At 49.8% G+C, this 13,655-nt stretch overlaps 1 protein-coding gene across 1 annotated transcript in view; it reads left to right on the top strand.

The window, feature by feature from the left end:
* Positions 1-7,673, top strand: part of ALOX5AP (arachidonate 5-lipoxygenase activating protein) — an 8,169-nt gene extending 496 nt beyond the window's left edge. The window contains exons 2-5 of the mRNA XM_021378370.1: positions 4,073-4,172; positions 5,262-5,332; positions 5,985-6,066; positions 6,825-7,673. Of these exons, the coding sequence (XP_021234045.1) occupies positions 4,073-4,172; positions 5,262-5,332; positions 5,985-6,066; positions 6,825-6,987 (416 nt within the window). The 3' untranslated portion in view covers positions 6,988-7,673. The remainder of the gene's footprint in view (positions 1-4,072; positions 4,173-5,261; positions 5,333-5,984; positions 6,067-6,824) is intronic.

Below are 13,655 nucleotides of genomic sequence, written 5' to 3'. Positions count from 1 at the left end.
GGAGCTCTGCACAGAGCCAGGTGAAGGCAGCAAAATGGCACTGACCACTCTGAGAAGTGCATTTCAGTGATGTGGGAGCACCCAGCTGTCCAGGTCCTACAGCACAACTAGTTCGCACTCTCCACAGTCCCAAGAATGCAGAGCATTTTCTTCAATGGAGAAGTTTCATTTTTTAACTCTTATTCAGACCCCCTACCCTCAGTACTGTTCCTCAGAGCTCTTTAAATAAAACTGCAAGCTTCTCCTTTGCACAAATCTGTTTTTAACTTGATCATCCTTCATCAACCATACTTAACCATTCTAGCAGAAAATGCTGCCTAGCATCCAGACGAGGGGGTGGGTTTTGCCCCGGATGCTCTGCGGTTGCTCAGGCTCAAGAAGCTTGGTGAGCGACTGACAGAAATGCTTGAAATCCCAGTGAGTGCAGACCTCATGGCTCATGCCTGGAAATGGGCTGTGCTGCAGGGAGGGGAAGTGGTGGGGGCCCAGCCACAGAGCAGCAAAGTGTGTGAAGATGGGTGAAATTCCGAGGTAGACACTAACTGCTGCCTTATTCAGCTCAGTCCTCTCTTCTGGTAAGTACAAAGCACACAGTGTAGCAGCATAGGGTTTGCTGGGATCAGAGCACAAACACCTTCCCCCCTGCACCCTCCTCTACCTTTTCCCCTGAGAAGCACAGGGAATGAGGCTGTGCTCAGTCCATAATGCCTGTCTCTGCCACTCCTTCATTGTCACTCTCTGCCCACGCTCCATAAGGAGTCCCTCCCATGGATGCTGTCCTTCCCAAACTGATTCCGCGTGGGCTTCCCACAGGCTGCAGCTCTCCAACACGGCTCCATACCGTAGGGCCCACCCTTCAGGACCTGCTCCACTGCTGGCTGCTCTCCACAGGTTGCAGCTCCATCCCAGGGCCTCATCCTGCAGCCCCCTGCTACCAAACCCTAGCCATGTAAACCCAATACACTCTGAAACTCAGGCACTTGCCTTCCAGCCTGACATGCACATTGGTTTCATGGAAATCCCTCTGTGAAATCACTGACGCAACTGCTGTGGGCCAGCCATGTTGCAGAGGGCTCTGCATGCCGAGCAAGGGTGGCACACAGCCCTGAGCTATGATTTCCAAACTTGCATCACTTGATTTCCTTCTCCCAAGCTTTCTGTCTTGAATGATCTCCATGATACACATACTGTACATTATGCATATTGTATGTTACGTATACAGTAATTAGGGCAGTAGAAATGCTTGTCAAAGGAAAACAGTTGTACTAAACTCCTGCTATGTCTCAGTGAGGCATCTGCTGACTGTCTTTAAGTACTTGGAGCCACCACGATGTAAATTCGGCTTTGTATGCTTGTCTGCACCCGGTGCAGGAATATAAAGCAGTTCTGGTGAATGCTGCTGTTCCAAAGCTGGATGCAAGCTGCGTTGCTGGCTGCCCATTTGACATCACCTCACTCGCACTGGGAATCTCTGCATCCTGCAGAGTGACTGAGCAGCCAGGCACTGCTGTTGGTGTTATTCTTGCATCACTGCAATGCTGCAATTGAGCAGCCTTCAGGGCAAACTGAGCAGATTAGGACAGAGGAAGCGACATGAAGTGGAAGGAAGGGCCAGCCTTACACGTCTGCCAGCACATGCTCGACGGGAGCATCAGCACACTGTTCAGTTTGTGTGGACTCATGAAACAACCAGACTTCCCCTGCTCACGTGGCCACACCTGGACCCAGTTCATGGGAATGGACCACTGAAAACAGACTTGAAATCAAAAGTGCATTATATCCATCTGGATCATCTCCCCATGGCCCTTGCTGTGTGCTCCTGAGTGCCAGACTTCAGTGGATCAGGCTCAGAGCAGCTGAAGAAGCCCTGGAGCTGTGGGGCACTGCTGACCGGAGCAGCTGAGCCCAGTTAAACCCTTGGCTCCCTCCCCTCCTTTGTGCCTCCCTGCTCTGTTCACTCATCTGCACCACTTTGTGAAACCACATCCTTGCCTCAAGGTTTGGAGGAAAAGAGTGATAAATACAACCACAGTGTTGCAAGCTACTTAACACAGTAGACTCCCCTTTCTCCAGTGTCAGCCCAACAGGAGCTCAACGCTGCTGTGCTGCCTGCCCAAACCCATGGCATAGGCCACAATTGCATGGGACCTGCCAGCTCTGCTCTGCTCCTCTGCAGAGCTTCAGCTCAAGGAGAAGTACCTCCTGGGCTGCCCTTTGCAATGGTTCCTCTCATGCTCGTAGATTGACCTCTGTAGGTGCCTTTCCTCTGTTTCTCTCTGTAACTCATTGTAAGGGAAACAAAACACCGCTCTCCCTAGCACTTCTCAGTGTCCCCAAAACAAGATGAGACAAAGCCTGCTCTCACCCATGAAGCAGGTGTTCATGATAAACCACCTTTGTCCTTGCCCTAACACCCAGCCCTTTGACCAAAGATCCAGTAGGTCACATCAGAGATGATGAGTGCTTCCAGAAGAGATGCCTGGATTTCCATGGCCAGGTCCTTGTCCAGGAGATCCAGAAACCCCAGGGCCTACCCAGCCATGACCCTGGAGGCTGCATGCCAGGACTGTCACCATCAGCTCCTCCAAGCTCTTGTCCTCAGTGACCACCACCATGTTGGACAAAGCTGGGTTTAGCCCAGTGGCTCCAGCATCATGGATCCTCTCCGCAGCAGCTCACTGGCATCTGGGAAGAGGCAGAACCTACAATAGCAGAGAGAATCATAGAATCATTAAGGGTGGAAAAGACCCCTAAGACCATCTAGTACAACTCTCAGCCCATCCTCACTATGCCCCTCAGTGCTCCATTCACACAGTTTTTGAACACCTCCAGGGACAGTGAATCCACCACCTTCTGGGCAGCCTGTTGCAGTACCTCACCACTCCTTCTGAGAAGAAATTTTTGCCTAAGAGAGAGATGTTTAAAGCTTACACTTGTCTTTCTCCAAAGGCTGTGCCATCTTTTAGGGATCTCATGTGTGTGCTAAAAGGAAAGGATGTGCTATGTATCCCAGTGAGCTCATCCAGCCCCAGGCCTGCAGGAGGTGGTTTACCATCACAGGAGCTTTGCACTGGGCAAAAACATGCTGGCCAATCTCTGTAGGCAGGTTTACAACCCAAAGGTTGGGCTAGCACATGGGTGTGGACATTGCGATCTCTTGGTGGATGAGCTGCTGGATGGTGGCAGGTCTGGGCCTTCAGATTCCAAGGATGAAGCCCTGCAGTTTATCAAGTTATCCTATTGCTACAATAATGTTATGTGTGGGTTTTTTTTTTCTGTGTTTTTGTTCTGCTTTTTTTTTTTTTTTACTTTTTCTGATGCGTTGTGTTTGGTACACATCTTAGGCTAATATTCCAAACCGTAGAGTGATTTGGGTGCACTGAGATTGGGTACATGATGATACAATGCCTGTAGCCGGTAGACTGTCACAACTCTGCCAGGTGCATTTAGACACATGATTGATGGTCTCTGTTTTAGTGTAATCAGACAAAACATGTTTGTCAAGCACAAAATACGTTATCTTGTGGTGCTGTGTTTTTGCAGCAGCTAACATCCAGAGATGACACCATCGCTTACAAGTAGGAAACAAACCATGGATACACAGCATCAGTCATCAGGACTTTGCAATGAGCCTTTCCGGGAAATGAATACATCCTATTGGACGTCCTTGTTTTGGCAAAAGGGTATCACTGAAAGCGCAGAAAGTCTCTTTTCTCCCTGCTCTGTCAGAGAGTGAGGATGAGTTCTGGCAGCTCTGACCAGCAGGTTTTCCCCCCTGGAGCACAAATGCGCAACACTGGGTTGCATGTCTGCAGTGGTGGGGGGGGAGGATTTAACCATGCTCAGAGGTGAGAGCTGCTGACAGCCACATGCAGATGCGTGGGGATGGAGGGTTGGGTTACACCATGTTGACAGAGTGAGCGTGCTGGCCACCTCTGCACCTCCACGCATCTGCACACTCTGCTGCTGCCCAGGCATACATGTGGATGCTTGAACTTCTGAAATATCTCTGAATTACCTTTCAGATCAAACAGCTTGTGTTTTTTTTTGTTTGTTTGTTTGTTTTTTACAGCTTTTTTTGCCAGCAAACTGGAACATGAGAGTAAACACTGCAATGGCAAAGGGATCCAGCGGCCAGGCTCCTCTGCCTTTGAACGCGTTTACACTGCCAAGTGAGTAGGAAGAGCCAGTGGGGCAAGCCTGGGCTCACCACCCTGTTCCTTACAGCTTAATCCAAACCCCTAAGGGGTCCAAAGTTGGGCTCCAAGGCTTTGCTCTGCAATCCCATTGTTGTGTGCGCTGTGGCAGAGGTTAGACCTGCAGCTCTCAAGTGCATTTGCTGCTGAGCACAGAACATGCAGACCTGATGTTCTCCATGTCCTGTATTTGGGATCCAACTCTCCCAATAGTACCTGAAACCGGAAGTGTGACATGGGCACAGCCAGTGTTCCACACACACTGCAGCTCCAGGGGGAAGCAATGCTGACTTGAGAGGTGGTGGCAGAGCTCCAAACAAATCCTGGCTCTCTGCTTCCCCACCACATTCGGTGCACCTTGTCTTCAACATCTCTTCAGAGGGAGCAGAGAGGAAAATTAATTCCAACCCAGAAGAGAAAAGAACATAAAATATTTTTTATTACCCGTGAAGTACTGGCAATACACTCAAAAAGGCAGAGGACAGCAAAACGCTGCCCTTCACAGGTGTGTGACCTCTGCAGGAGAATATCTCCCTCTGGAAGTGCATTCCAGTCTGAAGGAGGGAGTCAGAAATGATTCCTGTGCATGTGCAAGGAGACAGGTTAGCCTTTCCAGACACTCCTTTTTGCTATGCAGTTCTCCTTTTGTGGGCTTCACATAGCTCTCAATGCCCATCACTTAATTAATATGACTTAAGCACAAGGATTTCCCAAGCCGACAAAGCGTGCAGCTCTTTTATGCATGCCAGAGGAGGCAAACGCATTTCCCAGCTGCTGCTGGGCTTGCTTGTGGTTTCTTTTCCAAGCAGGCAGAACAAAGTGCCCATTCTCTGCATGAGGCAGCAAGTAGGCAAATCCTGGGTGAGGCAGTGATCATGTTGGGGCACGGGCACACAAGGAGTCGCTTCCCTAGCTGCTGCCCACGCAGCATCTTCATGCCTGCATGTGGCTGTTGTGGAGCCTGCACTGGCCAAATCCACCCCACAGTTGCTCATGGGCAAAAGAAACTTATTTTCTTTCAGTTTTCCCTGTGTTCTGATTTCTCTCTCATAAATTCTTTCCTAGTCAAAACTGTGGGCACACGTACCCTACGTTTCTCGCCGTGCTTTGGTGCGCTGGGCTTCTCTGCAGCCAAGGTAACACTTGTTTTCACTCCCCTTCATGACCTTAATCGAGGGATGGAGGATGCTTTGGTATTTCAGACTATTCCCATAAAGATGTTATGGGCAAGATCCCAACTATTCCCACACAGGTCTTATGGGCAAGATCCCACTGAATGGAGACATACAAGGTCAGGCTGGACCAGGCTCTGAGCAACCTGATCTAGCTGTAGGTGTCAGCAACCTGATCTAGCTGTAGGTGTCCCTGTTCATTGCAGCGGCCTTTAAAGGTCCCTCCCAACTGCAGTGATTCTTTGATTCTATGGGGCCAGGGAAGGCAGGTGTGTGAAAGTGGTATTGCCACCTACCTGGAGCTGATGCCATACACAGAGCATTTACCTGCTCTTCTTAATGGATCCTGACAACACAATTGGATAAAGATAGGTCAGGAACATGATTGCTGTTTTGTGTGCTGTTCTTTCTGGAAAGGAGGAGTTTCATCACCAGACAAAGAAGCGTGGGGAAAGCTGGTACACTCCTTTCTCCGTTTCAGTGGGACCGGGTGCATGTTTTGTGTGGCTGAGGGAAGAATTACGCTCAAAAAGTCCACAGAAAAGGGAGAGTGGGGACTGTACACATGAGGGACCCAGGCTGGTGTTTGTAATGTGTTCTACTTCCCTTCATGCAGCACCTGCCGCCTTTGCTGGCCTGATGTACTTGTTTGTGAGGCAGAAGTACTTTGTGGGCTACCTGGGAGAGAGGACCCAGAGGTAAGGCTTTGCAGAGCCTCTTCACAAAACCTGAGGTGTTTCAGAACCACAGAACAGCTGCAGTGGGAAGAGACCTCTGGAGGTCTCCTGGCCTGACCTCTGCTCCAGAAGGGACACCCAGAGTAGGGTGCCCAGTGCAACGTACAGGCAGCTTTGGAAGATCTCCAAGGAGGAGACTCCACAGCCACTGGGCAGCCTGTGCCAGTGCTCCGTCACTTGCACAGAAGTCCTTCTGGTGTTCAGAGGGAGCCTCCTGTGTGCCAGTTTGTGTCCATTGCCTGTGGTCCTCACACTGGGCACCTCTTCTCCAGGCTGAGCAGTCCAAGATCTCTCAGCCTCTCCTCACAGGAGATGCTCCCATCCCTCACTACCTGTGCCAACACATGCATGTGTGTGTTTGTGCTAGTATTTGCACAACATTCTCTTCTCATTTTAATAAAGCTAATTACGCATGTGAGGAACAAAACCATCCCACAGATGTTGGTGGCTGTGAAGACATTCAGGTCTCTCTGAATAGCCACTTGGGTGAGAAACATCCTGCACTGAGGTCAGGAGATGAATCCAGGCCCAAAGTATTCAGAAAATTTCCAATGACATCTACAAGCTTACAGTGGGCCAAGCAGAAGAGCGGGAATTCCCTCCTCTGTGACAACCCCTGGAATGCATCTGCTGGTCTCAGCCAGAGGCTGGAGGCTGAGGGCTCCTCAGGTAAGGTGGCCCTGATAATGAATTGCTTTCCTCTCTTCCTGTCTCCCCAGCACTCCTGGGTACTTGTTTGGGAAGCGTATCATTTTGTTCCTGTTCCTCATGTCTGTGGCCGGGATACTCAACTACTATCTTATCTACTTCTTTGGAAGTGACTTCGAAATTCACATAAAGACGATAACCAGCGCCATCTCACCACTGCTTCTCATTCCCTAGCTCCCCGCCGTGCCCAGGGGTCAGCCTGCTTCACATATCAATATCCAGAAGCAGCTATAATTCAGCTGTTTAAGAAATAAACCTATAACCCTTTCAAATTGCTGTAAATCTAATGCTCAGTGGGCTTTGTAGTTTGATTTAACCTTGCTTTTTCCTTCAGGAAAAAGATTTATTGTGAGCACTCAGCATGCTCAAGGAACGGTAACAACTTCCAGTTAATTCATCAGAGTTTTTTCATTAAACTGCATCTTGAAAGCCAGTTGCATGACCGTAAGGGACATTTTATGCTTTCATTGTAACTATTTTCCTTAGCGCTTGTGATGAAAGCCAGGAGCCTCTGAGCCTCATCCCTGAAGGATGTGCAGCCATGACCTCGTCCTGAAGCAGGCTTTCACCGTCACCCTGCACCCATCTGCCCAAGCAAATGCACAGGGCAGCCTCTTCTCCCATCCTTTCCCTTGCATTTGTTGGTGATTGAGTGCAGGACAGCAGGCTGGCCCCTGTCTGGTTTTCCTTGATCAATATTCATGTGTGTAATGCTCCCAGCACTGATCTCATCCACACCTCAGCCTGGCTATCCTCCCAGAGCTGTGGAAAGGGGCCTTGCATCAAGGAGGATCTGGTAAATTGACAGCAAGATTGGTTTTGTTTTGCTTTGCTTAATAAAACACCCTGAAAGGACGAAATCCATTTGCTCCAATCTTCTTCGTGCACCATCGACGTGATGCAGGCAAGTGGCACAGCCCCACCACCTGTGAGAGCTGCTCTGAGGGACATGTTTTTAACAGCTCTCTCCCTATTAGCAAGCTCAATTAGCAGCCTTCATCACTAACAACATGCCCCAGCATGTCCGTGCCAAGGAGCAGCCTGATGAGGAGAAAGCTGTGATGGGCAGACAGCCCAGAACAACCTTTGTAAGCATTGCTACTGTAAGAGTACTTAAGCTCTTAAACCCATCTGATTACCACATGCAGGATGGATGAAGCTACATGCCATGACTCCTTTCCGAGGGACAGAGTCACAGCTACATGAGAAGAGGGTTTGCAGAACTGCACTCAAAAGCGAGAAGCCTGCCTGTGTGCCGCAGCTTCATGACGCGTTTCTCTGCTGCCTTCTCTCTCTTGCAACCACTAGGCCTTGGTTGTGGCCCACTACTCCTCCTGGCCACTGTGGGGGCACCAAGTGATGGCAGCTCCTCAGGAGAAGAGGGGCAGCTTCTCATGTCCTGGAGTGACAGAATTCATCCACACTCTGGGAGTAGCAAATGATCACATGCTACAGCTGTTACACAGTTCAGAGGAGATGCCCTCAGGGCCTCCACCAGCACCACAGGCCCTGCTTTCCTGCCAGTCTGGTGTCCCTGAGCTCTGAGGCTTGGTTATAGAATCACAGAGTCATGGAATCATAGAACAACCCAAGGAGGAAGGGACCCACAAGGATCACCAAGTCCAACTCCTGGCTCCACACAGCGCCACTCAAAATTCAAACCCTATGTCTGAGCGTTGTCCAAACACTCCCTGAACTCCGGCAGCTCGGGACTGCGCCCACTGGGCAGCCTGTTCCTTGCCCACCGCCCTCTAGTGCAGACCCTTTCCCTAACCCACACCCTCCCCTCCCCTGACACAGCTCCATGCCGTTCCCTCGGGCCCTGTCGCTGTCCCAGAGAGCAGAGCTCAGCGCTGCCCCTGCGCTCCCTGTGAGGAGCTGCAGCCGCTGTGAGGCCTCCCCTCAGCCTGCTCTGCTCTCTGGGCTGAGCAAACCAGGGGCCTCAGCCACTCCTCACACACCTTGCCCTCCAGACCCTTCCCCATCTTTGTAGCCCTCCTTTGGATGCTCCCTAGTAACTCCCTAATAACACCCAGTGCTGGAGTTGAGGCCGCACAGCGCAGAGCAGAGACAATCCCTTCCCTCAGCTGGCTGACAGTGCTGGGCCTGGAGCATCTCTGTGAACAGTTGGCCCTTTTGGCTCTGGAGACCATCACTTGCTGGAGGTGGCCCTTCCAACACTGTGTGACTGCCATGCAGGTCTCACCAGATGTGTGAAGATTCCCTGCTCTCTGTTTTGTCCTCTGCAGTGAGGAGCAGCCCACTTGAGCTTCTTCTGCCAGCTCCTGCTAGTACGGGAAACAATTTTCCACCAGCTTCCTGATTCTCTTCACCTGCACTGAAGGGCAAAGGATGATTGGAATGACTCTTTGGGGTCAGATAATCCATCCCGACACTCCCAGGCTTCTCTTATGATTCAAAGGCTGGTCTATATGCCTGTATGTAAGTGAGATCACTCAGGCCTGGCCATCTTTAGAAGGAACCGAGTCCAGCCCATCTTCTGCTGCACTAATTTATGAGTATTTTGTAAGAATTTCACCTACTTACTTCCTCAAAGCTTCTCCGATAACAAAAGAAATGGAAATGTAGGCAAAATCCATTTTCCATTTGCCTGTATGTGGAACTGATGATAGACACAGACAGACAAACAGGTGGTGCACGAACTGATCACTATGTAAATTTTCCATGAATGCCACTCTGTTTTCCAGGCTGCAGGCAAGGCTTGTGGTTACATTTGCCTTTTTACTCTTTCTATGAAAAAGAAAAGGCAACACAAGTATTATTTAGGCTTTCCCCGCTAAGTTACACAACACCAGTCTTTTGTTTTTTTCTGCAAGCAAAACCACCCTGATCTGGGCAGTGCAGTAACCACCACTTTGCATACCAGAAAGTTGCAAGCATAGATCCTTGTGCACAAATACATATGCTATTGTAAAAGACATGTAGACACTAGGATCATACACACGTGGACCTAAAAGGACCTGCTAAGTAGCATTGTACATGGAGACAAGGCTGGTGGCAGAGCCTTGTGATGACTCCCATTCAAGGCCAGACTGCAAGCTGCCAGGGCCAGCACCTGTGCTTGGTACTGGACCAAGAGGAAGCCAGGGCTCTGCACAAACATCTATCGCTTTCCCATCCTGCTGACTGTGCTGTTTAGCTCCTTATGATGGAGTCCCACGATCACACTGCCTGACCATCTATATCCCGTATAAACACATAAATGCACTGTGTGTGTGTCTATATACACAAGCACAGTGTGTGTTCTTACTTTATCTATATAGAAATATATATTAGCTGCTGATTCATATGAATGCTAGGTTTTCAGGAAGGCAGGGAAGCAGGTCATTTGGGCACCAGCCCTCTCCTGGCTTGCAGACTGTGTACATCAGAGATATGGAGGCTGCTGGAAGCTTGGCTATGGCAGGATGCATTTCAACTGCTGACAAAGCTCCAGAGCGCACACACTATTGCTGCCACAGCAGCACATCTTCCATACAGCACTACAACCCTCTAGTGGAAACATGGTCTTCTTGACAGGCAGGTGCTTCTGGTGCCAGATGAGCTGCTTCTTGGAGCCTGACAGTGATGTAACAGCACCCACAGCTCTCAACAGATGCCTTTCTACTACTGAATACATTTTTTTATTATTCTGCCACATCAGAGCCCCAGTCCTGAAGCACAACCCATCCTGTCTGTCACAAAGCAAGAAGTCCTGTTCAGTGTTGAGTGCAGGGAAGCAGACAAAATCCAGGTAGGATTAGAAATCTCTGCATGCCACCCACAAGAGTTTCCAACATTTATCAGATTCCCAGCTTCCCAGAAAGGACTAATTTGGTCTGTGCCAAATTTCTGAATGTGTTTCTGAGGATTGAGTCATTTCAGCCAGAGTGAATGGGATGAGCACTCCCATGGAGAAGCTTCAGATCCTGCAGAGCATGGCAGAGCCCCTACAGATAACTCTGACACCTGCGAGTGGGAAGGACCTTGGAGGCTATGACATTCTTTGCGGGAACCTGGGGAGCTTCATTGTTCTTTTGAAGGCTTCTGTCCCAAGAATCATTGCTGAGGTGTAGGACACCAAGGGAAAATCTCCCTCCACAGGAAGCTGCTTTTGCCCTTTAGAGGAGAAATAACTAACTTGTGAGTTATTTGTGAGTAAAAAGCCAGTATGTATGCCTGTTGGTGGAGTTGCCTGATGAGAAAACATAGAAGCTGATCTGGCTGAAAACCATCTTTTTAATTATTTTACCCTTTATTGGGTTATTTTTAATCCAGCTCAGCTCCCCAGTCTTTCACAGCTACGGTGGTACAACCAAGATGCCACACTGACTGGGAAAATGGGGACCCCGCAGAATACTCATGAGGTTTCCCCTTCATCCACTGTAAATGCCATTCTAACGCTTTGGGGTGTTTTTTTTTTTTTTCGTTTGTTTGTTTTTTGCCTTCAGACACTCCTGCATGTGTGAGGTTTCCTTTCCCTAACTCACTCGAAAAGTCACCAAGTCCACATCCCACTTCTCACACCTCACCTAGTCCACAGGATTCACATAGCATCCCATCCATCACAGAAAATAAGTTTGTGCCTGGTTTCTGCCAGCCTTTTCCTGCTGCTGTATGAGACCTCTGACAGCACCAAACGTACACAAGGCATACAAGCGACAAGGCTAACAAGTGGAAAATAGTAGCAGGAAACTCTGTCTGGGCACGCTACAGGCACCAGAACCCTGTGAATCATTGCTTACCCCACCCACTGACAGTTTAATGGCTCCTGGACTGCTGTATTGCAGAAAAGTACTTTTATTTCCCAGGGTCTCAAGTTTGTGATTATTAATTTTTTTTCCATATTAGCAGGATGTAACCCTTCTGATGAGGCTTAGCTGGCAACGGCAAAGTCTGAGTTCCCGTTTGCAGAGGTTGCTAATGAAACATCAAATCCCTGGCAAATAGTTGAGCTTTTCCCGTCCCCACACACGTCACACTGCCTTGAAAACAGTGTTTCATTGAAAGGGAGAACTGAAAAGCAGGAAGGTAGATAAACAGTGATGCCTTGTTAGCAGAAAGGGCTCCCAGTGGTGGGGAAACACCCTAAGTAAGATCAACATTTCACACATGTCCACCAAACCCTTCTCTTCTCCTCTTCTCACATGGTGCCACCAAAGTGCCTCTCCCACAGGAGCTCCCACTTCCCTGTGGGACTTTCCTGAACCCAGCCTTTCCTGGCCTTACCACAACTGCACCCTAGGGTACTCAGTGCCAATATTTCCCTGTAAAATCTCTTTTCAAGAGACTGCCCCATCCTTTGGAGGTTTTGGGGCTCACATCATGCCTTGCTCAGCGGTGGCCCGCTGGACCACTGCTTGCCTCCCAACCCCCAGGCAGCAGTTCCTGGTTTCCCTAAGGCATGTGTGGTCTAGCAAGCAACCAGCCAGCCAGCCAGTGTCCTAATTGGAAACAGCACAAACTCACCCAGGCTGCATTCCTGGCATTTACCAGGCACTGGGCACAAGGCAGGACATGAAGACGCTCACCCACGCAGCTGTGGGCAATCTTGACCTGCTGCCACTACACGGTGCGTCAGTGGCCTTAGGGTATGCCAAAGGAGGCTGTGAGGCCTGTTACTGGACACCACTGAACAGAGCGTGGTTCTGACCTCTTTGCACCCTTCCATAGGGTATTTATAGATACTGAGATCCCCCTGAACCTCCTCTTCTCCAGGCTGAGCAGTTCCCATCTTTCTCGGCCTCTCCTCACAGAAGAGATGCTCCAGGCCCTTCAGCATCTTGGTGGCCCTTCACGGGGCTCTCTCCAGTAACTCCATGTCTGTCTTGGAGTGGGGAACCAGGTGTGGCCCATCCCTCAAATAGCAGAAGACTGATTATTTCTGTGGGTTGCAGCAACCTACAGGGAGAGTCTGACACAGGCCAATGCGTTGCACAGTGAATTGCAGAGTGCATCCTCTCCTGTGGCTGGGAGTTGTGTTGGGCATCTTGTAGTTCAGACTACATAGAATCACAGAATCTTGGAGTTGCAGGGATTGGAAGGGACCTCTGGAGATCACCCAGTCCAACGCCCTGCTAAAGCAGATTCCTACTGTAGGTTGAGCAGGAAAGCATCCAGGTGAGTTTTGAACATCTCCAGAGAAGTAGACTCCACCACCTCTCTGGGCAGCCTGTTCCAGTGTTCTGTCACCCTCAAAGTAAAAAAGTTGCTTCTCATGTTTGGATGGAACTTCCTGTGTTCCAGTTTGCGCCCATTGTCCTGTCACTGGGCACCACCAAAAGGAACCTGGCCCTATCCACTTGTCTCCTGCCCTCTAGATGTGGCCTCACCAGGACACAGGCGACCTCCCTCGATCTGCTGGGTATGCTCTTTTCAAGACACCCCAGGATCCCATTGGCCTTCTTGGCCACAGGGCACACGGGCACACTGCTGGCTCATGACTAACCTGCTGTCCATTAGAACACTGGGTCCTTCTCTGCAGAGCTCCCTTCCAGCAGGTCAGCCGCTAACCTGTACTGAGGCAGGCAGTACACTTGGATGGTGTCTGGGTATTTACAGTGTTGGAGATGAAATTGGTGGAGTAATTCTGTGCAAATCTGTTCTTTTGTCAAATGATTCAGCAAGTGACTACAAGTGGGTTTTATCAGTATAGCTTGGAAAATTTCACACTGAAAATGCAGGAAATATTAGTCCACAGTCTCTCTAGACTAAAGCTGGGCAGGACATGCTCGCTCCCTCCACAACCCACCACACATGCACCTCAAAACTGAGACTGTGAACAGAGGTCACCGGTTCCCAGCATTGTCCTCTCATTGCTGCATCCTCCATGCCAAAGAAAG

The sequence above is a fragment of the Numida meleagris genome, chromosome 1 (genome assembly GCF_002078875.1).
Source record: "Numida meleagris isolate 19003 breed g44 Domestic line chromosome 1, NumMel1.0, whole genome shotgun sequence".
NCBI classification, from domain to species: Eukaryota; Metazoa; Chordata; class Aves; order Galliformes; family Numididae; genus Numida; species Numida meleagris.
This window is presented reverse-complemented; position numbering and strand designations above follow the sequence as displayed.